Genomic DNA, 24,833 nt, shown 5'->3' on the forward strand with positions numbered 1-24,833 from the left:
TACCTCGACGCCTTCTGGCGGGATTACATCAACGGCTCCCTCCTGGAGGCCCTCAAGGGCGTCTTCATCACGGACTCGCTCAAACAGGCCGTGGGCCACGAGGCCATCAAGCTGCTGGTCAACGTGGACGAGGAGGATTACGAGCTGGGCCGTCAGAAACTCCTCAGGAACTTGATGCTCCACACGGCTCCCTGAGGGATCCATCGCCCCGCCCCCCCCCCCCAGTTTGGGTTTTTTGGGGTTTTTTTGGGATTTTCTGGTTTTTCCCCCCATTCTTCGGCAGAGCCCGCTCATGGATTTGGGGAGGGTTGGAGGTGTGGGGGATTCCGGGATTCGGCGCTTTTTGGGGGGTTCCTGATGGGTTCTCCTTGTGTTTTCCATGGGGTTTCCCTCCTGTTTTTTCTTTTGTATCCATTAAAAATGGTGATGAAAATGCAAAAATCCCATTGGTGGAACACACTGAGATTTGGGGTGTGGAATATTCCAGAATTCCTCACTTCAGACTCCTCCCTCTCCTTGTCTTTTCCATGTTTTCTCCCTATTTTCTTTTCTTTTTTATCCATTAGAAATGGTGATGAAAAACCAAAAATCCCACTGACAACACGTTGGGATTTGGGGTGTGGAATATTCCAGAATTCTTCACTTTGTCCCATCAATTCCTCGCTTTTCCCTGTCAATTCCTCTCTGTGTTTTCCATGTTTCCTCCCTATTTTCTTTTCTTTTTTATCCATTAAAAATGGTGATGAAAAACCAAAAATCCCATTGGTGGAACACACTGAGATTTGGGTTGTGGAATATTCCAGAATTCCTCACTTCAGACTCCTTCCTCTCCTTGTCTTTTCCATGTTTTCTTCCTATTTTCTTTTCTTTTTTATCCATTACAAATGGTGATGAAAAACCAAAAATCCCACTGACAACACGTTGGGATTTGGGGTGTGGAATATTCCAGAATTCTTCACTTTGTCCCGTCAATTCCTCTCTGTCTTTTCCATGTTTCCTCCCTATTTTCTTTTCTTTTTTATCCATTAGAAATGGTGATAAAAAACCAAAAATCCCACTGGTGGAACACGCTGGGATTTGCGGATTGGGGGTGTGGAATATTCCAGAATTCTTCACTTTGTCCTGTCAGTTCCTCCTTCTCTTTTTCATGTTTTCTCCCTTGTTTCTTTTCTTTTTTATCCATTAAAAATGGTGATGAAAAACCAAAAATCCCACTGGTGGAACACGCTGGGATTTGGGGTGTGGAATATTCCAGAATTCTTCACTTTGTCCTGTCAATTCCTCTCTGTGTTTTCCATGTTTCCTCCCTATTTTCTTTTCTTTTTTATCCATTAAAAATGGTGATGAAAAGGCAAAAATCCCATTGGTGGAACACACTGAGATTTGGGTTGTGGAATATTCCAGAATTCCTCACTTCAGACTCCTCCCTCTCCTTGTCTTTTCCATGTTTTCTTCCTATTTTCTTTTTTATCCATTAAAAATGGTGATGAAAAGGCAAAAATCCCACTGGTGCAACATGTTGGGATTTGGGGTGTGGAATATTCCAGAATTCTTCACTTTGTCCCATCAATTCCTCTTTGTGTTTTCCATGTTTCCTCCCTATTTTCTTTTCTTTTTTATCCATTACAAATGGTGATGAAAAGGCAAAAATCCCACTGGTGGAACACGCTGGGATTTGGGGGATTGGGGGTGTGGAATATTCCAGAATTCCTCACCTTGCCCTGTCAGTTCCTCCTTCTCTTTTCCATGTTTTCTCCCTATTTTCTTTTCTTTTTTATCCATTAAAAATGGTGATGAAAAACCAAAAATCCCACTGGTGGAACACGCTGGGATTTGGGGTGTGGAATATTCCAGAATTCCTCACTTCAGACTCCTCCCTCTCCTTGTCTTTTCCATGTTTTCTTCCTATTTTCTTTTCTTTTTTTATCCATTAAAAATGGTGATGGAAAAGCAAAAATCCCACTGGTGGGACACACAGGGATCTGGGGTGGGGAATATTCCAGAATTCCTCACTTTTTTCCTGTCAATTCCTCCTTCTCTTTGTGTTTACAATGTTTTTTCCCTATTTTCTTTTCTTTTTTTCCATTAAAAACAGCAGCAAAAAGGCAAAAATCCCATTGGTGCAGTCAGAATTGGGGATTGGAGGTGTGGGAAGCATTGGAAACATGGAATATTCCAGAATTCCTCATTTTCCTTGTCAATTTTCTCTTTCTTGTGCTTTCCATGGGTTTTTCCTCTTTTGTATCCATTAAAAATGGCCAAAAAAAAGGTAAAAAAAATCTCATTTTAAGAACATAAGGGATTTGGGGATTGGGGGTTTGGAATATTCCAGAATTCCTCATTTTCCTTGTCAAATTCTTCCTCCTTGTGTTTTCCATGTTTTTCCCCTCACTTTCCCCTCTTTTATATCCATTAAAAACAACGACAAAAAGCAAATGGCAATTTCCCCCAAAATTCCCATTTTCCTCCCCAAATCCCTATTTTTTCCCCCAAAAAATTCCCATTTTCCCCCAAAACCCAACAGGGATGGATTTTTTTTCCCATTTTCCTTGTTTTTTCCCCCATTCCCACTTGGGGGGAGTTCAGGGTTGTCCCCAATCCCTCCCATCCCAAAACTCCTCCACGCTTTGGGGTCATTTTTTAGGATTTTTATATTTTTCAAATTTTAATAGAAAGAAATTCATCCCCTGTCAAAACCCCTAAAAAAAGGGACCCCCCCCCAAAAAAAAAAAAAGCAGAAATCCCTTTTGGGGACACAAGTGCTGATTCAGTGCAAATTTGGGCTGATTTGGGGCTGATTTGAAGCAGATTTGGGGTTGATTTTGGGGCAGTTTCAGAGCAGATTTGGGTCTCCCCAAAAAAGAAGGGGGGACACCTTGTGCTGTTTCACTTTGGGGACAAAAAGGCTGATTTGGAGCACATTTGGTGGAAATTGGAGCAGTTTTGGGGCAGATTCAGGGTCAATTTTGGGCTAAATTGGTGCAGAATTGGAAGAACTTTGGGGCTGAATTGGGACCCCAAAAGGAGAGCAGGGAGGACACATGGTGCCATTCCATTTTGGGGACAAAAAGGGCAGATTTGGGACTGATTCAGGGCTGAATTAATGCAGATTTGGGGCTGATGTGGGACCCCAAAAAGAGCAGGGAGGACACATTGTGCCATTCCATTTTGGGGACAAAAAGGGCAGATTTGGGACTGATTTGAGGGAATATTTGGGGCTGAATTAATGCAGATTTGGGACTGATTTTGGGCTGAGTTGATGGAGATTTAGGACCCCCAAAAAGAGCAGGGAGGACACATTGTGCCATTCCATTTTGGGGACAAAAAGGGCAAATTTGGGACTGATTTGGGGCTGAATTGATGCAAATTTGGGACTGATTTTGGGCTGAATTGATGCAAATTTGGGACTGATTCAGGGCTGAACTGATGCAGATTTGGGGCTGATTTGAGACCCCAAAAAGAGCAGGGAGGACACATTGTGCCATTCCATTTTGGGGACAAAAAGGGCAGATTTGGGATTGATTTGAGGGAATATTTGGGGCTGAATTAATGCAGATTTGGGACTGATTTAGGACCCCCAAAGAGAAAGGGGGGACACATTGTGCCATTCTGTTTTGGGGACAAAAAGGGCAGATTTGGGACTGATTCAGGGCTGAATTAATTCAGATTTGGAGGAATATTTGGAGCTGAATTGATGAAGATTTGGGGCTGATGTGGGGCTGATGTGGGACCCCCAAAAAGAGCAGGGAGGACACATTGTGCCATTCCATTTTGGGGACAAAAAGGGCAGATTTGGGACTGATTTGGGGCTGAACTGATGCAAATTTAGGACTGATTTTGGGCTGAATTGATGCAGATTTGGGGGAATATTTGGAGCTGAATTGATGAAGATTTGGGACTGATTTTGGGCAGAGTTGATGGAGATTTGGGGCTGATTTGAGACCCCAAAAAGAGCAGGGAGGACACATTGTGCCATTCCATTTTGGGGACAAAAAGGGCAGATTTGGGACTGATTTGGGGCTGAATTAATGCAGATTTGGGGCTGATGTGGGACCCCAAAAAGAGCAGGGAGGACACATTGTGCCATTCCATTTTGGGGACAAAAAGGGCAGATTTGGGACTGATTTGAGGGAATATTTGGGGCTGAATTAATGCAGATTTGGGACTGATTTTGGGCTGAGTTGATGGAGATTTGGGACTGATTTTGGGCTGAATTGATGCAGATTTGGGACTGATTTTGGCTGAGCTGATGCAGATTTGGGGCTGATGTGGGACCCCCAAAAAGAGCAGGGAGGACACATTGTGCCATTCCATTTTGGGGACAAAAAGGGCAGATTTGGGACTGATTTGGGGCTGAACTGATGCAAATTTGGGACTGATTTTGGGCTGAACTGATGCAAATTTGGGACTGATTTGAGACCCCAAAAAGAGCAGGGAGGACACATTGTGCCATTGCATTTTGGGGACAAAAAGGGCAGATTTGGGACTGATTCAGGGCTGAACTGATGCAGATTTGGGGCTGATTTTGGGCTGAGCTGATGCAGATTTGGAGCTGATGTGGGACCCCCAAAAAGAGCAGGGAGGACACATTGTGCCATTCCATTTTGGGGACAAAAAGGACAGATTTGGGACTGATTTGAGGGAATATTTGGGGCTGAATTAATGCAGATTTGGGACTGATTTTGGGCTGAACTGATGCAAATTTGGGACTGATTTTGGGCTGAGCTGATGCAGATTTGGGGCTGATGTGGGACCCCCAAAAAGAGCAGGGAGGACACATTGTGCCATTCTGTTTTGGGGACAAAAAGGGCAGATTTGGGACTGATTTGAGGGAATATTTGGGGCTGAATTGATGCAGATTTGGAACTGAATTTGGGCTGAGTTGATGGAGATTTGGGACCCCCAAAAAGAGCGGGGAGGACACACTGTGCCATTCCATTTTGGGTACAAAAGGGGCAGATTTGGGATTGATTTGGGGCTGAACTGATGCAAATTTGGGGCTGATTTTGGGCTGAGTTGGTGCAGATTTGGGACTGATTTGAGACCCCAAAAAGAGCAGGGAGGACACATTGTGCCATTCCGTTTTGGGGACAAAAAGGGCAGATTTGGGACTGATTTGAGGGAATATTTGGGGCTGAATTAATGCAGATTTGGGAATGATTTTGGGCTGAGTTGATGGAGATTTGGGACCCCTAAAAAGAGCAGGGAGGACACATTGTGCCATTCCATTTTGGGGACAAAAAGGGCAGATTTGGGACTGATTTGGGGCTGAGTTGATGCAAATTTGGTGCTGATTTGGGGCTGATGTGGGACCCCCAAAAAGAGCGGGGAGGACACATTGTGCCATTCCATTTTGGGGACAAAAAGGGCAGATTTGGGACTGATTTGGGGCTGAACTGATGCAGATTTGGGGGAATATTTGGAGCTGAATTGATGAAGATTTGGGACTGATTTTGGGCTGAACTGATGCAGATTTGGGACTGATTTTGGGCTGAACTGATGCAGATTTGGGGCTGATGTGGGACCCCCAAAAAGAGCAGGGAGGACACATTGTGCCATTCCATTTTGGGGACAAAAAGGGCAGATTTGGGACTGATTTGAGGGAATATTTGGGGCTGAATTAATGCAGATTTGGAACTGATTTTGGGCTGAGTTGATGGAGATTTAGGACCCCCAAAAAGAGCAGGGAGGACACATGGTGCCATTCCATTTTGGGGACAAAAAGGGCAGATTTGGGACTGATTTGAGGGAATATTTGGGGCTGAATTAATGCAGATTTGGGACTGATTTGGGGCTGAGCTGATGCACATTTGGGGCTGATGTGGGACCCCCAAAAAGAGCAGGGAGGACACACTGTGCCATTCCATTTTGGGGACACACAATCAAACCCGGTGCAAACTCCGAGCGGATCCGACCCAAACCCGGCGCCGTTCCCCGGGTGCCATCACGTCCCCGGTGTCCCCGTCAGGGTCCCGTAGATGTCCCCACGGCGGTGGCCGTGCACGGGCAGGTCCCTGCGCACCTGCTCCAGGTAGCCCAGGTCGATGTGGGCCAGGCAGAGCCCCGGCCCCTCGTGGCACTGGGCCACCACGGCGCCCCAGGGATCGGCCACCAGCGAGTGGCCGAAGGACGCGCGGGTGGCGTTGTGGCGGCCGGTCTGAGCCGCGGCCACCACGTAGCACTGGCACTCGATGGCACGGGCACGCAGCAGCACCTAGGGGACAGCACTGTCACCAAGGGGGGCACGGACACGCAGCAGCACCTAGGGGACAGCAGTGTCACCAAGGGGGGCACAGGGGGCACGGGCACGCAGCAGCACCTAGGGGACAGCAGTGTCACCAAGGGGGGCACAGGGGGGCACAGGCATGCAGTAGCACCTAGGGGACAGCAGTGTCACCAAGGGGGGCACAGGGGGCACGGGCATGCAGCAGCACCTAGGGGACAGCAGTGTCACCAAGGGGGGCACAGGCATGCAGCAGCACCTAGGGGACAGCAGTGTCACCAAGGGGGGCACGGGCACGCAGCAGCACCTAGGGGACAGCAGTGTCACCAAGGGGGGCACAGGGGAGCACAGGCATGCAGCAGCACCTAGGGGACAGCAGTGTCACCAAGGGGGACACGGGGGCACGGGCATGCAGTAGCACCGAGGGGACAGCAGTGTCACCAAGGGGGACATGGGGGCATGGGCATGCAGTAGCACCTAGGGGACAGCACTGTCACCAAGGGGGACATGGGGGCATGGGCATGCAGCAGCACCTAGGGGACAGCACTGTCACCAAGGGGGGCACGGACACACAGCAGCACCTAGGGGACAGCAGTGTCACCAAGGGGGGCACGGGCACGCAGCAGCACCTAGGGGACAGCAGTGTCACCAAGGGGGGCACAGGGGGCACGGGCATGCAGCAGCACCTAGGGGACAGCAGTGTCACCAAGGGGGACATGGGGGCACAGGCACGCAGCAGCACCTAGGGGACAGTGCTGTCACCAAGGGGGACATGGGGGCAATCAATGGCACAGGCACCCCAACCTCCCCCGCTGCCGGTTTGTCCCCAACCCCCCCATGAGTGTCTCCAAGCCCTCCCAGGGTGTCCCCAGCCCCCCCATGTGTGTCCCCACTCCCCCATGTGTGTCCCCACTCCCCCAGGGGTGTCCCCAGCCCCCCCCATGGGTGTCCCCAGCCCCCCCAGGGTGTCCCCAGCCCCCCTATGTGTGTCCCCACTCCCCCAGGGGTGTCCCCAAGCCCCCCCAGGGGTGTCCCCAGCCCCCCCATGGGTGTCCCCAAGCCCCCCCATGGGTGTCCCCAAGCCCCCCCAGGGTGTCCCCAGCCCCCCCAAGGGTGTCCCCACTCCCCCAGACGTGTCCCCAAGCCCCCCCAGACGTGTCCCCACTCCCCCAGGGGTGTCCCCAAGCCCCCCCAGGGGTGTCCCCAAGCCCCCCCATGGGTGTCCCCAGCCCCCCCAGGGGTGTCCCCTCACCTCCCAGTGTGCAGCCCCGGTGGGGACGGTGAAGGCCGAGGGGAAGGTCAGGATTTGGGCACCGGCCCCGCGCAGGGCCTGGGCCAGCTCCGGGAAACGCAGGTCATAGCACACGGCCAGCCCCAGCTGGGGGACAGTGAGGGGACATTGGGGACACCCTGAGCATGGCGCCAGCTCTGGGAAACGCAGGTCATAGCACACGGCCAGCCCCAGCTGGGGGACAGTGAGGGGACATTGGGGACACCCTGAGCATGGGGCCAGCTCCGGGAAACGCAGGTCATAGCACACGGCCAGCCCCAGCTGGGGGACAGTGAGGGGACATTGGGGACACCCTGAGCATGGCGCCAGCTCTGGGAAGCACAGGTCATAGCACACGGCCAGCCCCAGCTGGGGGACAGTGAGGGGACATTGGGGACACCCTGAGCATGGGGCCAGCTCCGGGAAGCACAGGGCAGAGCACACGGCCAGCCCCAGCTGGGGAGGACAGGGTGAGGGGACATTGGGGACACCCTGAGCATGGGGCCAGCTCTGGGAAGCACAGGTCATAGCACACGGCCAGCCCCAGCTGGGGGACAGTGAGGGGACATTGGGGACACCCTGAGCATGGAGCCAGCTCTGGGAAGCACAGGGCAGAGCACACGGCCAGCCCCAGCTGGGGGACAGTGAGGGGACATTGGGGACATCCTGAGCATGGGGCCAGCTCTGGGAAGCACAGGGCAGAGCACATGGCCAGCCCCAGCTGGGGGACAGTGAGGGGACATTGGGGACACCCTGAGCATGGCGCCAGCTCTGGGAAGCACAGGGCAGAGCACATGGCCAGCCCCAGCTGGGGGACAGTGAGGGGACATTGGGGACACCCTGAGCATGGGGCCAGCTCTGGGAAGCACAGGGCAGAGCACACGGCCAGCCCCAGCTGGGGGGGACAGGGTGAGGGGACACTGGGGACAGCCCCGGGGACATGGGGAGGATCAGGGGTCAGGGCAGGGCCAGCTCCAGGACCCACAGCCTGTAGCACATGGCCAATTCCAGCTGTTTTTTTGGGAATGCCAGGGGTCACTGAGGGCAGGGGACACCTGGGGACACCCTGGGACACCCCTGGGCACTGTGGGGTCAGGGGCTGGGGTTAGGATTAGGGCAGGGCCCGCTCTGGATACCACAGGCTGTGACACACAACCAACCCCAGGTTTTTCTGGGAATACTGGGGATCAGTGAAGGCAGGGGACACTTGGGGACACCCTGGGGACATGCAGGGACACCCTGAGATGCCCAGGGACACTTGAGGACACCCCTGGGCACTGTGGGGTCAGGGGCTGGGGTTAGGATTAGGGCAGGGCCAGCTCTGGGTACCACAGGCTGTGACACACAACCAACCCCAGGTTTTTCTGGGAATACTGGGGATCAGTGAAGGCAGGGGACACTTGGGGACACCTGGGGACATGCAGGGACACCCTGGGATGCCCAGGGACACTTGAGGACACCCCTGGGCACTGTGGGGTCAGGGGCTGGGGTTAGGATTAGGGCAGGGCCAGCTCTGGACACCACAGGCTGTGACACACAACCAACCCCAGGTTTTTCTGGGAATACCGGGGATCAGTGAAGGCAGGGGACACGTGGGGACACCTGGGGACATGCAGGGACACCCTGGGATGCCCAGGGGCACTTGAGGACACCCCTGGGCACTGTGGGGTCAGGGGCTGGGGTTAGGATTAGGGCAGGGCCAGCTCTAGACACCACAGGCTGTGACACACAACCAACCCCAGGTTTTTCTGGGAATACCAGGGATCAGTGAAGGCAGGGGACAGCAGGGGACAGCAGGGGACAGCAGGGGACACGGGCAGGGCCGTACCTTGCCCACGGGGGTGTCGATGGGGGGCAGCAGCTCCTGGCCAGGGTTGGTGAAGGAGCTCTCGCTCAGCGCCAGCTGCCCCGGCAGTGCCGCGTCAAACAGGTGCAGCTTGCGGTACGCGGCCACCAGCGCGCCTGGGGACAGCCACAGCACGGTTGGGGACACTGGGGACAGCCACCACCAGGGCTGGGGACACTGGGGACAGCCACCACCAGGGCTGGGGACAGCCACAGCAGGGTTGGGGACACTGGGGACAGCGGGGACAGCCATGGGGATTGGGAATGGTGCAGGTACGCGGCCACCAGCGCACCTGGGGACAGCCACAGCAGGGTTGGGGACAGTGGGGACAGCCACCACCAGGGCTGGGGACACTGGGGACAGCCACCACCAGGGCTGGGGACAGCCACAGCAGGGCTGGGGACAGTGGGGACAGCCATGGGGATTGGGAATGGTGCAGGTACGCGGCCACCAGCGCGCCTGGGGACAGCCACAGCAGGGTTGGGGACACTGGGGACAGCCACAGCAGGGCTGGGGACACTGGGGACAGCCACCACCAGGGCTGGGGACAGCCACAGCAGGATTGGGGACATTGGGGACAGCCACAGCAGGGCTGGGGACAGCCACCACCAGGGCTGGGGACAGCCACAGCAGGATTGGGGACAGTGGGGACAGCGGGGACAGCCATGGGGATTGGGAATGGTGCAGGTACGCTGCCACCAGCGCACCTGGGGACAGCCACAGCAGGGTTGGGGACACTGGGGACAGCCACCACAAGGGCTGGGGACAGCCACAGCAGGGTTGGGGACAGTGGGGACAGCGGGGACAGCCATGGGGATTGGGAATGGTGCAGGTACGCGGCCACCAGCGCGCCTGGGGACAGCCACAGCAGGGTTGGGGACAGTGGGGACAGCCACCACCAGGGCTGGGGACAGCCACAGCAGGGCTGGGGACAGTGGGGACAGCCATGGGGATTGGGAATGGTGCAGGTACGCGGCCACCAGCGCACCTGGGGACAGCCACAGCACGGTTGGGGACACTGGGGACAGCCACCACCAGGGCTGGGGACAGCCACAGCAGGGCTGGGGACACTGGGGACAGCCACCACCAGGGCTGGGGACAGCCACAGCAGGATTGGGGACAGTGGGGACAGCAGGGACAGCCATGGGGATTGGGAATGGTGCAGGTACGCGGCCACCAGCGCGCCTGGGGACAGCCACAGCAGGGTTGGGGACACTGGGGACAGCCACCACAAGGGCTGGGGACAGCCACCACCAGGGCTGGGGACAGCCACAGCAGGATTGGGGACAGTGGGGACAGCTGGGACAGCCATGGGGATTGGGAATGGTGCAGGTACGCGGCCACCAGCGTGCCTGGGGACAGCCACAGCACGGTTGGGGACACTGGGGACGCTACCACCAGGGCTGGGGACAGCCACAGCAGGATTGGGGACAGTGGGGACAGCCACAGGGACTGGGGACATTGGGGACAGCCATGGAGATTGGGAATGGTGCAGGTACGCGGCCACCAGCGTGCCTGGGGACAGCCACAGCAGGGTTGGGGACACTGGGAACAGCCACCACAGGGGGACTGAGGACCTTGGGAACAGCCACCACCAGGGCTGGGGACAGCCACAACAGGATTGGGGACACTGGGGACAGCCACCACCAGGGCTGGGGACAGCCACAGCAGGATTGGGGACAGTGGGGACAGGCACGAGGACTGGGAATGATGCAGGTTTGCAGCCACCAGTGCGCCTGGGGACACCGGGCAGGAACGGTGGGGACACGTGGGGACACAGGGACGTGCAAGGGTTGGGAATGCTGGGGACACAGGGACACGGGGAAGGTCAGGAATGCTGGGGACACAGGGACTAGGGATCCAGGGGACAGAGGGCTCAGGAAGGCCGTGTCCCACCCGAGTTGTCCAGCAGCAGGTGACAGTTGTAGATCCGGCCGGTGCTGTCCCAGTCCTGGCCACGCTCGTGGAAACCCCCGAGGGACAGCCACACGTCACATTCCCTGGGGACACACAGTGACATCCCCTGGGGACATGCAGTGACATTCCCTGGGACACAGTGACACTCCCTGGGGACACATGGTCACATTCCCTGGGGACACAGAGTGACATCCTCTGGGTACACAGAGTGACACTCCCTGGGGACACACAGTGACATTCCCTGGGGCGACAGTGACATGGCCTGGGGGGACAGAGTGACATCCTGTGGGGACACACAGTGACACTCCCTGGGGACACACAGTGACATGGCCTAGGGACACACAGTGACATGGCCTAGGGACACACAGTGACATCCTGTGGGGAGACAGAGTGACATTCCCTGGGTACACAGAGTGACACTCCCTGGGGAAACACAGTGACAGGGCCTGGGGACACACAGTGACATTCCCCGGGGGGACAGAGTGACATTCCTTAGGGACACATGGTCACATTCTCTAGGGACACACAGTGACATCCCGCTGGGGACACAGAGTGACAGGGCCTGGGGACACATGGTCACATTCCCTGGGGACACACAGTGACATGGCCTGGGGACACACAGTGACATCCTGTGGGGACACAGAGTGACATTCCCTGGGTACACAGAGTGACAGGGCCTGGGGACACACAGTGACATCCCCCAGGGGGACAGAGTGATATTCCTTAGGAACACATGGTCACATTCTCTAGAGACACACAGTGACATCCCCCTGGGGACACAGAGTGACAGGGCCTGGGGACACATGGTCACATTCTCTAGGGACACACGGTGACATACACACAGCGACATTCCCTGGGGACACACAGTGACATCCTCTGGGTACACAGAGTGACACTCCCTGGGGAAACACAGTGACATTCCCTGGGGACACACAGTGACAGGGCCTGGGGACACACAGTGACATCCTGTGGGGACACAGAGTGACATTCCCTGGGTACACAGAGTGACACAGCCTGAGGACACACAGTGACAGGGCCTGGGGACACACAGTGACATCCTGTGGGGACACAGAGTGACATTCCCTGGGTACACAGAGTGACAGGGCCTGGGGACACACAGTGACATCCCCCGGGGGGACAGAGTGACATTCCTTAGGAACACATGGTCACATTCTCTAGGGACACACAGTGACATCCTGCTGGGGACACACAGTGACAGGGCCTGGGGACACACAGTGACATCCTGTGGGGACACAGAGTGACACTCCCTGGGTACACAGAGTGACACGGCCTGAGGATACAGAGTGACAGGGCCTGGGGACACACAGTGACATCCCCCGGGGGGACAGAGTGACATTCCTTAGGAACACATGGTCACATTCTCTAGGGACACACAGTGACATCCCCCTGGGGACACATGGTCACATTCCCTGGAGACACACGGTGACATACACACAGCGACATTCCCTGGGGACACAGAGTGACATCCCCCTGGGGACACAGAGTGACAGGGCCTGGGGACACATGGTCACATTCCCTGGGGACATACACACAGCGACATTCCCTGGGGACACAGAGTGACATCCTCTGGGTACACAGAGTGACACTCCCTGGGGACACACAGTGACATTCCCTGGGGACACACAGTGACATGGCCTGGGGGGACAGAGTGACATCCTGTGGGGACACAGAGTGACATTCCCTGGGTACACAGAGTGACATGGCCTGAGGACACACAGTGACATCCTGTGGGGACACAGAGTGACATTCCCTGGGTACACAGAGTGACATAGCCTGAGGACACAGAGTGACAGGGCCTGGGGACACACAGTGACATCCTGTGGGGACACAGAGTGACACTCCCTGGGTACACAGAGTGACATGGCCTGGGGACACACAGTGACATCCCCTGGGGGGACAGAGTGACATTCCTTAAAGACACATGGTCACATTCTCTAGGGACACACAGTGACATCCTGCTGGGGACACACAGTGACAGGGCCTGGGGACACATGGTCACATTCCCTGGTGACATACACACAGCGACATCCTCTGGGTACACAGAGTGACATTCCCTGGGTACACAGAGTGACACGGCCTGAGGACACACAGTGACATCCCCCGGGGGGACAGAGTGACATTCCTTAGGGACACATGGTCACGGGACACACAGTGACATCTCCCTGGGGACACACAGTGACAGGGCCTGGGGACACACAGTGACATCCCCCGGGGGGACAGAGTGACATTTCTTAGGGACACATGGTCACATTCTCTAGGGACACACAGTGACATCCCCCTGGGGACACACAGTGACAGGGCCTGGGGACACATGGTCACATTCCCTGGTGACATACACACAGCGACATTCCCTGGGGACACAGAGTGACATCCCCCGGGGAGACAGAGTGACATTCCCTGGGTACACAGAGTGACATAGCCTGAGGACACAGAGTGACATCCCCCGGGGGGACAGAGTGACATTCCTTAGGGACACATGGTCACATTCTCTAGGGACACACAGTGACATACACACAGCGACATTCCCTGGGTACACAGAGTGACACTCCCTGGGGACACACAGTGACATTCCCTGGACACACACAGTGACACCCCCTGGGGACACATGGTCACATTCCCTGGTGACATACACACAGCGACATTCCCTGAGGACACACAGTGACATCCCCCGGGGACACACCATCACATTCCCTGGGTACACACAATGACATCCTCTGGACACACACACAGTGACACCCCCTGGGGACACACCCGGTGCCACCCCGGTGTCCCGTACCTGGCCAGCTGGCGGTAGCGCCCCACGGTGTCCCCGTGCAGTGGCTCTGCCAGCGCCAGGCTGTGCTGGGGACTGTCCCCGATGAAGTCGAAGCCCTCGGGCAGGAAGACGGCGCGGGCCCCCGCGGCCGCCGCGCGCCGCACCAGCGCCGAGCACTGCCGCCAGTTGTGCTCCTTGTCCGCCGTGGATGTCACCTGTGCCACCGCCACCAACGGGCCTGGGGACACCGCGGCGTCTGGGGGCGCTGCCATGGCCGCGGGGCTGCGGGGAGGGGACACTGTGAGGGACTCGGAGGGACAGGGGGACACCGAGGGGTCTGGGGACACCGAGGGGTCTGGGGACACTGACAGGTCTGGGGACACCGCAGGGTCTGGGGACACCGAGGGGTCTGGGGACACTGACGGGTCTGGGGACACCATGGGGTCTGGGGACACTGACGGGCCTGGGGACACCGAGGGGTCTGGGGACACTGACGGGTCTGGGGACACCGACGGGCCTGGGGACACCGCAGGGTCTGGGGACACCGAGGGGTCTGGGGACACCATGGGGTCTGGGGACACTGACGGGTCTGGGGACACCGCGGGGTCTGGGGGCGCTGCCATGGCCGCGGGGCTGTGGAGAGGGAACAGTGTGAGGGACTTGGAGGGACAGGGGGACACCGAGGGGCCTGGGGACACCGAGGGGCCTGGGGACACCGCGGGGTCTGGGGACACTGATGGGTCTGGGGACACCGCGGGGTCTGGGGACACTGGCGGGTCTGGGGACACCGCGGGGTCTGGGGGCGCTGCCATGGCCGCGGGGCTGTGGAGAGGGGACAGTGTGAGGGACTCGGAGGGACAGGGGGACACCGAGGGGCCTGGGGACACTGATGGGCCTGGGGACACCAATGGGCCTGGGGACACTGAGGGGTCTGGGGACACTGACGGGTCTGGAGACACCGCAGGGTCTGGGGACACTGATGGGTCTGGGGACACTGCGGGGTCTGGGGACACCGAGGGGTCTGGGGACACCGCGGGGTCTGGGGACACTGACGGGTCTGGGGACACCGACAGGCCTGGGGACACCGAGGGGTCTGGGGACACTGACGGATCTGGGGACACCGCGGGGTCTGGGGGCGCTGCCATGGCCGTGGGGCTGTGGAGAGGGGACACTGTGAGGGACTCAGAGGGACAGGGGGACACCGAGGGGCCTGGGGACACCGCGGGGTCTGGGGACACTGAGGGGTCTGGGGACACCGAGGGGCCTGGGGACACTGACGGGTCTGGGGACACCGCGGGGTCTGGGGGTGCTGCCATGGCCGTGGGGCTGCGGGGAGGGGACAGTGTGAGGGACTCAGAGGGACAGGGGGACACCGAGGGGCCTGGGGACACCGAGGGGCCTGGGGACACTGACAGGTCTGGGGACACCGTGGGGTCTGGGGACACTGATGGGCCTGGGGACACCGAGGGGCCTGGGGACACCAATGGGCCTGGGGACACTGACGGGTCTGGGGACACCGCAGGGTCTGGGGACACCGAGGGGTCTGGGGACACCGAGGGGTCTGGGGACACCGCGGGGTCTGGGGGTGCTGCCATGGCCGTGGGGCTGCGGGGAGGGGACAGTGTGAGGGACTCGGAGGGACAGGGGGACACCGAGGGGCCTGGGGACACCGAGGGGTCTGGGGACACTGACAGGTCTGGGGACACCGACAGGCCTGGGGACACCGAGGGGCCTGGGGACACTGACAGGTCTGGGGACACCGACAGGCCTGGGGACACCGACAGGCCTGGGGACATTGATGGGCCTGGGGACACTGTGGGGTCTGGGGAAGCTGCCATGGCCATGGGGCTGCAGGGAGGGGACACTGTCAGGGACTCAGAGGGACAGGGGGACACCGAGGGGCCTGGGGACACTGCCATGGCTATGGGACACTGAGAGGACCTCAGAGGGACAGGGGACACCAATGGGCCTGGGGACACCAACAGATCTGGGGACACCGACTGGCCCAGGGACACCAATGGGCCTGGGGACACCGATGAGTCTGGGGAAGCTGCCATGGCCATGGGGCTGCAGGGAGGGGACACTGTGAGGGACTTGGAGGGACAGGGGGACACCAAGGGGTCTGGGAACACCAAGGGGCCTGGGGACATTGATGGGCCTGGGGACACCGACGGGCCTGGGGGTGCTGCCATGGCCGTGGGGCTGTGGGGAGGGGACACTGTGAGGGACTTGGAGGGACAGGGGGACACCAAGGGGTCTGGGAACACCAAGGGGCCTGGGGACACTGACGGGCCTGGGGACACCGATGAGTCTGGGGGTGCTGCCATGGCCGTGGGGCTGTGGGGAGGGGACACTGTGAGGGACTTGGAGGGACAGGGGGACACTGAGGGGTCTGGGGACACTGATGGGCCTGGGTCACCAATGGGCCTGGGGACATCAATGGGTCTGGGGACACTGAGGGGACCTCAGAGGGACAGGGGACACCAATGGGCCTGGGGACACCGTGGGGTCTGGGGACGCTGCCATGGCCGTGGGGCTGTGGGGAGAGGACACCGTGAGGGACTTGGAGGGACAGGGGGACACCAACAAGCCTGGGCACACTGAGGGGACTTCAGAGGGACTGGGGACATCACCGTGGCCAGGCCACTGCAGAGTGGGGACACCAAGGGTACCTCATGGGGACTGGGGGTCACCCCATGGGACACCTCAAAGGGATTGGGATCACCCTACAGGCACTGGGGTCACCCCCTTGAGGACAGGGACACCCCCAGGTGACCCCATGGGGAGCAGGGTCACCCTCAGCCCCCTGTGGGGTTTTTGGGGTCCCCCTGGAGGTTTTGGGGCTCCCCCCCGTACCTGCCTGTGGTGCTGGAGCTCTGGGGGGCTCTCGAGGCTCTCGGGGGGCAGCACAGCAGGGCCCGGGGGGCCACCCTCAGCCTGGAGGGGGGGACACCCCAAATTGGGGAGGGGTCACACGGCTGGGGGGGACCTGGAACCCCCCCCAAATTACCCCAGGTGTGACCCCAAACTGCCCCCTGACCCCCCCAAATGTCCTCAGTGCCCCCCTAGTTGCCCCAATTTTGATCCCAAAGTACCCCAGCCCCCCAAAAACTGCTCCCAGACCCCCCAGACTGCCCCAAAACTGCCCCAAACACCCCTAAAACTACCGCAGACCCCCTCAAACCGCCCCAAACACCCTCGAAACTACACCCACCCCCCCCAAACGCCCTCCAGACCCTAAACCCGCCCTCCCCCCACCCCACCCCCCCCTTTTCCCCCCACTTTTTCCCCCTTTTCCGTCCCCATTCCCGCACATTCCCCGCCGGCGGCAGCGCGGCCAAAGTCCCCCCCTCAGGCGCTGCCCTCACCCAAGATGGCGCCGCCGCGGCCTCACCCGCACCCAAGATGGCGGCCGGAAGTGGCAGCGCCGCGAGCGCGGCGGGAGCGGAAGGGGCGGAGCCTCGCTGGAAAGATGGCGGAGCCGGGGAAGGGGCGAGGGGCGGCCCCGGCGGGGAAGGGGCTGAGCGCCGAGCAGGTCGGGGGAACCGGGAGCTGGGGAGGGGTGGAGGAGTGAGGGGGGGATGGGCCTGGGGGGAAGGTGGGGTTGAGGGGAGAGGTCTGTGGGAGCGGGGAGTGAGGGAGGGGTCCCTCATAATGAGGGGGGGTCCCTCATAATGAGGGGGGGGTCCCTCATAAAGGGAGAGAGGAAATAGATGTGGGGTCCTGGGCCTGAGAGGAAAGTGTGGAATGGGGGGAATGGTGAGGGGGGGTTCCTGATAACGGGGAGGGGTCTCTGATAAGGGGGGGCTGGGACTGGGGAACGAGGGGGGGGTCTCTGGGCCCGAGGGGGGGGCGCTGCTGTGGGGTTGGGGGGCTCCTTCTCATCCCGGGGGTCTCCCCAAGCCCTCAGTAGGGATCTCCCCCCAATCCCAGGGGTTTATCCCAGTCCAGACCCAATCCCAGTTTATCCCAATGCCATCCCAGTTTATCCCAGTTGACCGCAGTTTATCCTGTTCCTAGTTCCCCAGTCCCAGTTTATCTCATTCCCCGTTCCCATCCCAGTCCATTCCCAGCCCCTCCCGGTTAACCAGGTCCCCCCCCCAGTCCCCTCCCAGCCCCCCAGTCGGTCCCAGTCCGTCCCAGTTAGCCCAGTTTGGCTGCAGGTGGTGTCCCGGTTTAACCGCCTGCGGCAGGACCAGCGGGGTTTGGCCTCCAAGGCGGCCGAGCTGGAGCTGGAGCTCAACGAGCACACGTGGGTCTGGGGGATTGGGGGGTTTGGGGTGGGGATTGGGGGGTTTGGGGTGGGGATTGGGGGGTTTGGGGTCGGGATTGGGGGGTTTGGGGTCGGGATTGGGGGTTTGGGGTCGGGGTTGGGGGGTTTGGGGTCGGGGTTGGGGGGTTTGGGGTCGGGATTGGGGGGTTTGGGGTCAGGATTGGGGGATTTGGGGTCGGGGTTGGGGGGTTTGGGGTCGTGATTGGGGGATTTGGGGTCGGGATTGGGGGGTTTGGGATCGGGATTGGGGGTTTGGGGTCGGGATTGGGGTCGGGATTGGGGGGTTTGGGGTCGGGATTGGGGGATTTGGGTCAGGATTGGGGGATTTGGGGTCGGGATTGGGGGATTTGGGGTCGGAATTGGGGGATTTGGGTCAGGATTGGGGGATTTGGCGTCGGGATTGGGGGGTTTGGGGTCGGGATTGGGGGATTTGGGGTCAGGATTGGGGGATTTGGGGTCGGGATTGGGGGATTTGGGGTCGGAATTGGGGGGTTTGGGGTCAGGATTGGGGGTTTGGGGTCGGGATTGGGGGTTTGGGGTCGGGATTGGGGGGGTTTGGGGTCAGGATTGGGGGTTTGGGATCAGGATTGGGGGGTTTGGGGTCGGGGTTTGGGGATTTGGGGTCAGGATTGGGGGTTTGGGGTCAGGATTGGGGGGTTTGAGATCAGGATTGGGGGGTTTGGGGTGAGGATTGGGGGTTTAAGATCGGGATTGAGGGGTTTGGGGTCGGGATTGGGGGGTTTGGGGTAAGGATTGGGGGGTTTGGAGTCAGGATTGGGATTGGGATCTGGGGAGTTTGGGGTCTGGGGTGGGGGATCTGGAGGATTTGGGATCAGGATTGGGGTTGGGGGTTTGGGAGGTTTGGGGTTAGGATTGAGGATTGGGATTGGAATTTGGGGGGTTTGGGGTTGGGGGGGTTTGGGATGGGGATTGAGGGGTTTGAAGTCGGGATTGGGGGGTTTGGGATGGGGATTGGGGGTCAGGATTTGGGATGGGAATTGGGGATTTGGGGTCACGATTGGGGGGTTCAGGATGAGGATTGGGAATGGGGGTTTGGGGTGGGGTTTTGGGGTCGGGGTTTGGGATTTAGGGGGTTTAGAATTGCAGATTAGGGATCAGAATTTGGGGGGTTTTGGGTCAGGATTGGGGTGAGGATCGGGGTTTGGGATCAGGCTTTGGGGGGTTTGGGACTGGGGGGTTCAGAATGGGGGTTTGGGGTGGGGATTTGGGACGGGGTTTTGGAGTGGATTTGGGACAGGGATTTGGGGTGGATCAGGGTGTATTTGGGGTGCATTTGGGGTGGATTAGGGGGTATTTGGGGTGGATTAGGGGGTATTTGGGGTGCTGATCCCGCTGTCCCAGGTTGGTGATCGAGACCCTGCGGGAGGTGGATCCCACCCGGAAGTGTTTCCGCATGGTCGGGGGGGGTGCTGGTGGAGAGGACGGTCAAGGAGGTGCTGCCCGCCCTGGAGAGCAACAGGGAGCAGGTCTGTGACCCCAAAAACACCCTGGGATCCCATACAAACCCACTGGGATAGCCCTAAACCCACTGGGATCCCATACAAACCCACTGGGATCCCATACAAACCCACTGGGATAGCCCTAAACCCACTGGGATCCCATACAAACCCACTGGGATAGCCCTAAACCCAATGGGATAGCCCTAAACCCAATGGGATCCCATAAAACCACAATGGGACAGCCCTAAACCCACTGGGATCCCATAAAAACCCACTGGGATCCCATAAAAACCCACTGGGGATCCGATAAAAACCCACTGGGAAGCCCAAAATCCAGTGGAATAGCCTCAAACCCAGTGGGATCCCATAAAAATTCAATGGGACAGCCCTAATCCCACTGGGATCCCATAAAAACCCACTGGGATCCCATAAAAACCCACTGGGATAGTCCTAAACCCAATGGGATCCCTTAAAAATCCCACTGGGGATCCCATAAAAATCCCACTGGGATCCCATAAAAACCCACTGGGGATCCCATAAAAATCCCACTGGGGATCCCATAAAAATCCCACTGGAATCCCATAAAAATCCCACTGGGATCCCATAAAAACCCACTGGGAAGCCCAAAATCCAGTGGAATAGCCTCAAACCCAATGGGATCCCATAAAAATTCAATGGGACAGCCCTAAACCCACTGGGATCCCATAAAAATCCAACAGCAATCCATTAGGATCCTGGAAGTATGCCCTGGGATATCCCAAAAATCCACTGGGATCCCATAAACATCCAACAGGGAGCCCAAAAAAATCTGCTGGGATCACCCCAAAAAATTCCTCTGGACCTTTCCACCCTTTTTTTCTCTCCTTTTTCCCCTTTTCTCCCTGATTTTTCCCCTTTTCCTTCTCTTTTCCCCCCAGATCTCAGATCTAACCAAGTCTCTCTCTTTTCCCATTTTTCCTGGGGTTTTCCCCCAAATCTCCAAGCTGATCCAGTCTCTCTCTTTTCCCCTATTTCCCCCATTTCCCCTATTCCCCATTTTTTCCCATTTTCCCTGTTTTTCCCCCCAAATCTCCACTCTAACCCAGTCTCTCTCTTTTCCCCCAATTCCCCCAATTCCAATTTTCCCATTTTCCCTGTTTTTCTCCCCAAATCTCCAAGCTGATCCAGTCTCTCTCTTTTCCCCTATTTCCCCCATTTCCCAATTTTCCCATTTTCCCAATTTTCCCCCCCAAATCTCCAAGCTGATCCAGTCTCTCTCTTTTCCCCCAATTCCCCCAATTCCAATTTTCCCATTTTCCCCGTTTTTCCCCCCAAATCTCCAAGCTGATCCAGTCTCTCTCTTTTCCCCCATTTCCCCCAATTCCCATTTTCCCCATTTTTTCCCCCAAATCTCCAAGCTGACCCAGTCTCTCTCTTTTCCCCCATTTCCCCCAATTCCAATTTTCCCATTTTCCCTGTTTTTCCCCCCCAAATCTCCAAGCTGATCCAGTCTCTCTCTTTTTTCCCCTATTTCCCCCATTTCCCCCAATTCCCATTTGTCCCATTTTCCCCCTTTTCCCCCCCAAATCTCCAAGCTGACCAAGTCTCTTTCTTTTCCCTTATTTCCCCCATTTCCCCCAATTTTCCCATTTTCCCCCTTTTTCCCCCCAATCTCCAAGCTGATCCAGTCCCTTTCTTTCCCCCCATTTCCCCCAATTCTCAATTTTCCCATTTTCCCAATTTTCCCCCCCCAAATCCCCCAAGTTGATCCAGTCTCTCTCTTTTCCCCCATTTCCCCCAATTCCCATTTTCCCTGTTTTTCCCCCCAAATCTCCAAGCTGACCAAGTCTCTCTCTTTTCCCCTATTTCCCCCATTTCCCCCAATTCTCAATTTTCCCATTTTTCCCCCCTTTTCCCCCCAAATCTCCAAGCTGATCCAGTCTCTCTCTTTTCCCCCATTTCCCCCAACTCCCATTTTTCCCATTTTCCCTGTTTTTCCCCCCAAATCTCCAAGCTGATCCAGTCTCTCTCTTTTCCCCCATTTCCCCCTTTTTCCCTCCAAATCTCCACTCTAAACCAGTCTCTCTCTTTCCCCCCATTTCCCCCAATTTTCCCATTTTCCCTGTTTTTCCCCCCAAATCTCCAAGCTGATCCAGTCTCTCTCTTTCCCCTAATTCCCCCAATTCCCATTTGTCCCATTTTCCCTGTTTTTCTCCCAAAATTTCCAAGCTGACCAAGTCTCTCTCTTTTCTCCCATTTCCCCCAATTCTCAATTTTCCCATTTTCCCCATTTTTCCCCCCAAATTTCCAAGCTGATCCAGTCTCTCTCTTTTCCCCCATTTCCCCCAATTCTCAATTTTCCCATTTCCCCCTTTTTCCCCCCAAATCTCCAAGCTGATCCAGTCTCTCTCTTTTCCCCCATTTCCCCCAATTCCCAATTTTCCCATTTTCCCTGTTTTCCCCCCAAATCTCCACTCTAACCCTGTCCCTCTCTTTTCCCCCAATTCCCCCAATCCCAATTTTCCCATTTTCCCTGTTTTTCCCCCCAAATCTCCAAGCTGATCCAGTCCCTCTCTTTCCCCCCAATTCCCCCAATCCCAATTTTCCCATTTCCCCATTTTCCCCCCCAAATCTCCAAGCTGATCCAGTCTCTCTCTTTTCCCCCAATTCCCCCAATTCCAATTTTCCCATTTTCCCTGTTTTTCCCCCCAAATCTCCAAGCTGATCCAGTCCCTCTCTTTCCCCCCATTTCCCCCAATTCTCAATTTTCCCATTTCCCCATTTTTCCCCCCAGATCTCCAAGCTGATCCAGTCTCTCTCTTTTCCCCCAATTCCCCCAATCCCAATTTTCCCATTTTCCCCCTTTTTCCCCCCAAATCTCCAAGCTGATCCAGTCTCTCTCTTTTCCCCCATTTCCCCAATGCCAATTTTCCCATTTTCCCCGTTTTTCCCCCCAAATCTCCAAGCTGATCCAGTCTCTCTCTTTTCCCCCATTTCCCCCAATTCCAATTTTCCCATTTTCCCTGTTTTTCCCCCCAAATCTCCAAGCTGATCCAGTCTCTCTCTTTCCCCCATTTCCCCCAATTCTCAATTTTCCCATTTTCCCTGTTTTTCCCCCCAGATCTCCAAGCTGATCCAGTCTCTCTCTTTCCCCCCAATTCCCCCAATCCCAATTTTCCCATTTTCCCCATTTTTCCCCCCAAATCTCCACTCTAACCCAGTCTCTCTCTTTCCCCTATTTCCCCCATTTCCCAATTTTCCCATTTTCCCCCTTTTTCCCCCCAAATCTCCAAGCTGATCCAGTCTCTCTCTTTTCCCCCAATTCCCCCAATTCCAATTTTCCCATTTTCCCCATTTTTCCCCCCAAATCTCCAAGCTGACCAAGTCTCTCTCTTTTCCCCCATTTCCCCCAATCCCAATTTTCCCATTTTCCCCGTTTTTCCCCCCAAATCTCCAAGCTGATCCAGTCTCTCTCTTTTCCACCATTTCCCCATTTCCCAATTTTCCCATTTTCCCCGTTTTTCCCCCCAAATCTCCAAGCTGATCCAGTCTCTCTCTTTCCCCCCATTTCCCCCAATTCCAATTTTCCCATTTTCCCTGTTTTTCCCCCCCAAATCTCCAAGCTGATCCAGTCTCTCTCTTTTCCCCCATTTCCCCCAATTCCCATTTTCCCCGTTTTTCCCCCCAAATCTCCAAGCTGATCCAGTCTCTCTCTTTTCCCCCATTTCCCCCAATTCCCATTTTCCCCATTTTTCCCCCCAAATCTCCAAGCTGATCCAGTCTCTCTCTTTTCCCCCATTTCCCCCAATTCCCATTTCCCCCCTTTTTCCCCCCAAATCTCCAAGCTGATCCAGTCTCTCTCTTTTCCCCCAATTCCCCCAATCCCAATTTTCCCATTTTCCCCATTTTTCCCCCCAAATCTCCAAGCTGATCCAGTCTCTCTCTTTTCCCCCATTTCCCCCAATTCCCATTTTCCCCCTTTTTCCCCCCAAATCTCCAAGCTGATCCAGTCTCTCTCTTTTCCCCCATTTCCCCCAATTCCCATTTTCCCTGTTTTTCCCCCCAAATCTCCAAGCTGATCCAGTCTCTCTCTTTTCCCCCATTTCCCCCAATCCCAATTTTCCCATTTTCCCCATTTTTCCCCCCAAATCTCCAAGCTGATCCAGTCTCTCTCTTTCCCCCCAATTCCCCCATTTCCCCCAATTCCAATTTTCCCATTTTCCCTGTTTTTCCCCCCAAATCTCCAAGCTGATCCAGTCCCTCTCTTTTCCCCCAATTCCCCCAATTCCAATTTTCCCATTTTCCCCCTTTTTCCCCCCAAATCTCCAAGCTGATCCAGTCCCTCTCTTTTCCCCCAATTCCCCCAATTCCAATTTTCCCATTTTCCCCCTTTTTCCCCCCAAATCTCCAAGCTGATCCAGTCTCTCTCTTTTCCCCCATTTCCCCAATCCCAATTTTCCCATTTTCCCTGTTTTTCCCCCCAGATCTCCAAGCTGATCGAGGCTCTGGCCCAGCAGCTGCAGGCCAAGGGCCGGGAGCTCTCCGAGTTTCGGGAACGCCACAACATCCGCCTGGTGGGGGAGGACGACCCCAAATCCACCCCCAGGGATGGCCCCGAGGGGGGCAAGGGGGGTCCCGGGGGGGTCTTGGTGTCCTGACCCCCCCCCAAAATTCCCAGAGGGATTTGGGGGCGTTTTGGGGGGGTTTGGGTAATAAAAGGGAGTTTGGGACAATCCCCGGGTTGGTTTTTGTGGGAAAAGGGGGAAAAGGGTTTGGGATGAGGGGAGGGGGGAAGGGGACCCCAAAAATGGGGGGTGGGACCCAAAATGGGGAAAAAAGGGGACCCCAAAATGGGGAGAGGGGACCTCAAAAATGGGAGGTGGGACCCCAAAAATGGGGGGAAGAAGGGGACCCTAAAAAGGGGGAGTGGGACCCAAAAAACTGGAGGAAAAAGGGACCCCAAAATGGGGAGAGGGGACCTCAAACATGGGGGAAAAGGGACCCCAAAAATGGGGGGGAAAAGGGACCCCAAACATGGGAGGTGGGACCCCAAAAATGGGGGGAAGAAGGGGACCCTAAAAAGGGGGAG

General features: G+C 56.9%; 3 protein-coding genes across 3 annotated transcripts in view; 2 read left to right on the plus strand and 1 right to left on the minus strand.

Moving 5' to 3' along the window:
- Positions 1-441, plus strand: part of DEDD (death effector domain containing) — a 9,458-nt gene extending 9,017 nt beyond the window's left edge. The window contains exon 4 of the mRNA XM_059870932.1: positions 3-441. Coding sequence (XP_059726915.1) covers positions 3-195 — 193 coding nt within the window. The 3' untranslated portion in view covers positions 196-441. The remainder of the gene's footprint in view (positions 1-2) is intronic.
- Positions 442-2,633: 2,192 nt separating this feature from the next.
- NIT1 (nitrilase 1) lies at positions 2,634-17,390 on the minus strand. Its single transcript, XM_059871325.1, has 7 exons — positions 17,347-17,390; positions 16,889-16,969; positions 14,054-14,314; positions 11,236-11,339; positions 9,322-9,455; positions 7,476-7,601; positions 2,634-6,214 (listed from the first exon to the last, which is right to left on the minus strand). Coding segments are annotated over exons 1-7 (978 nt in total). The 5' UTR covers positions 17,349-17,390; the 3' UTR covers positions 2,634-5,944.
- An 89-nt stretch (positions 17,391-17,479) lies between these two features.
- On the plus strand, positions 17,480-24,477 carry PFDN2 (prefoldin subunit 2). The gene is given in 5 exon segments (XM_059871328.1): positions 17,480-17,567; positions 18,196-18,284; positions 19,668-19,725; positions 19,727-19,792; positions 24,229-24,477. Coding segments are annotated over 5 exon segments (450 nt in total). The 5' UTR covers positions 17,480-17,504; the 3' UTR covers positions 24,403-24,477.
- Positions 24,478-24,833: the final 356 nt, after the last annotated feature.

Source organism: Haemorhous mexicanus, chromosome 31, assembly GCF_027477595.1.
Source record: "Haemorhous mexicanus isolate bHaeMex1 chromosome 31, bHaeMex1.pri, whole genome shotgun sequence".
In the NCBI taxonomy this organism is placed as follows: Eukaryota; Metazoa; Chordata; class Aves; order Passeriformes; family Fringillidae; genus Haemorhous; species Haemorhous mexicanus.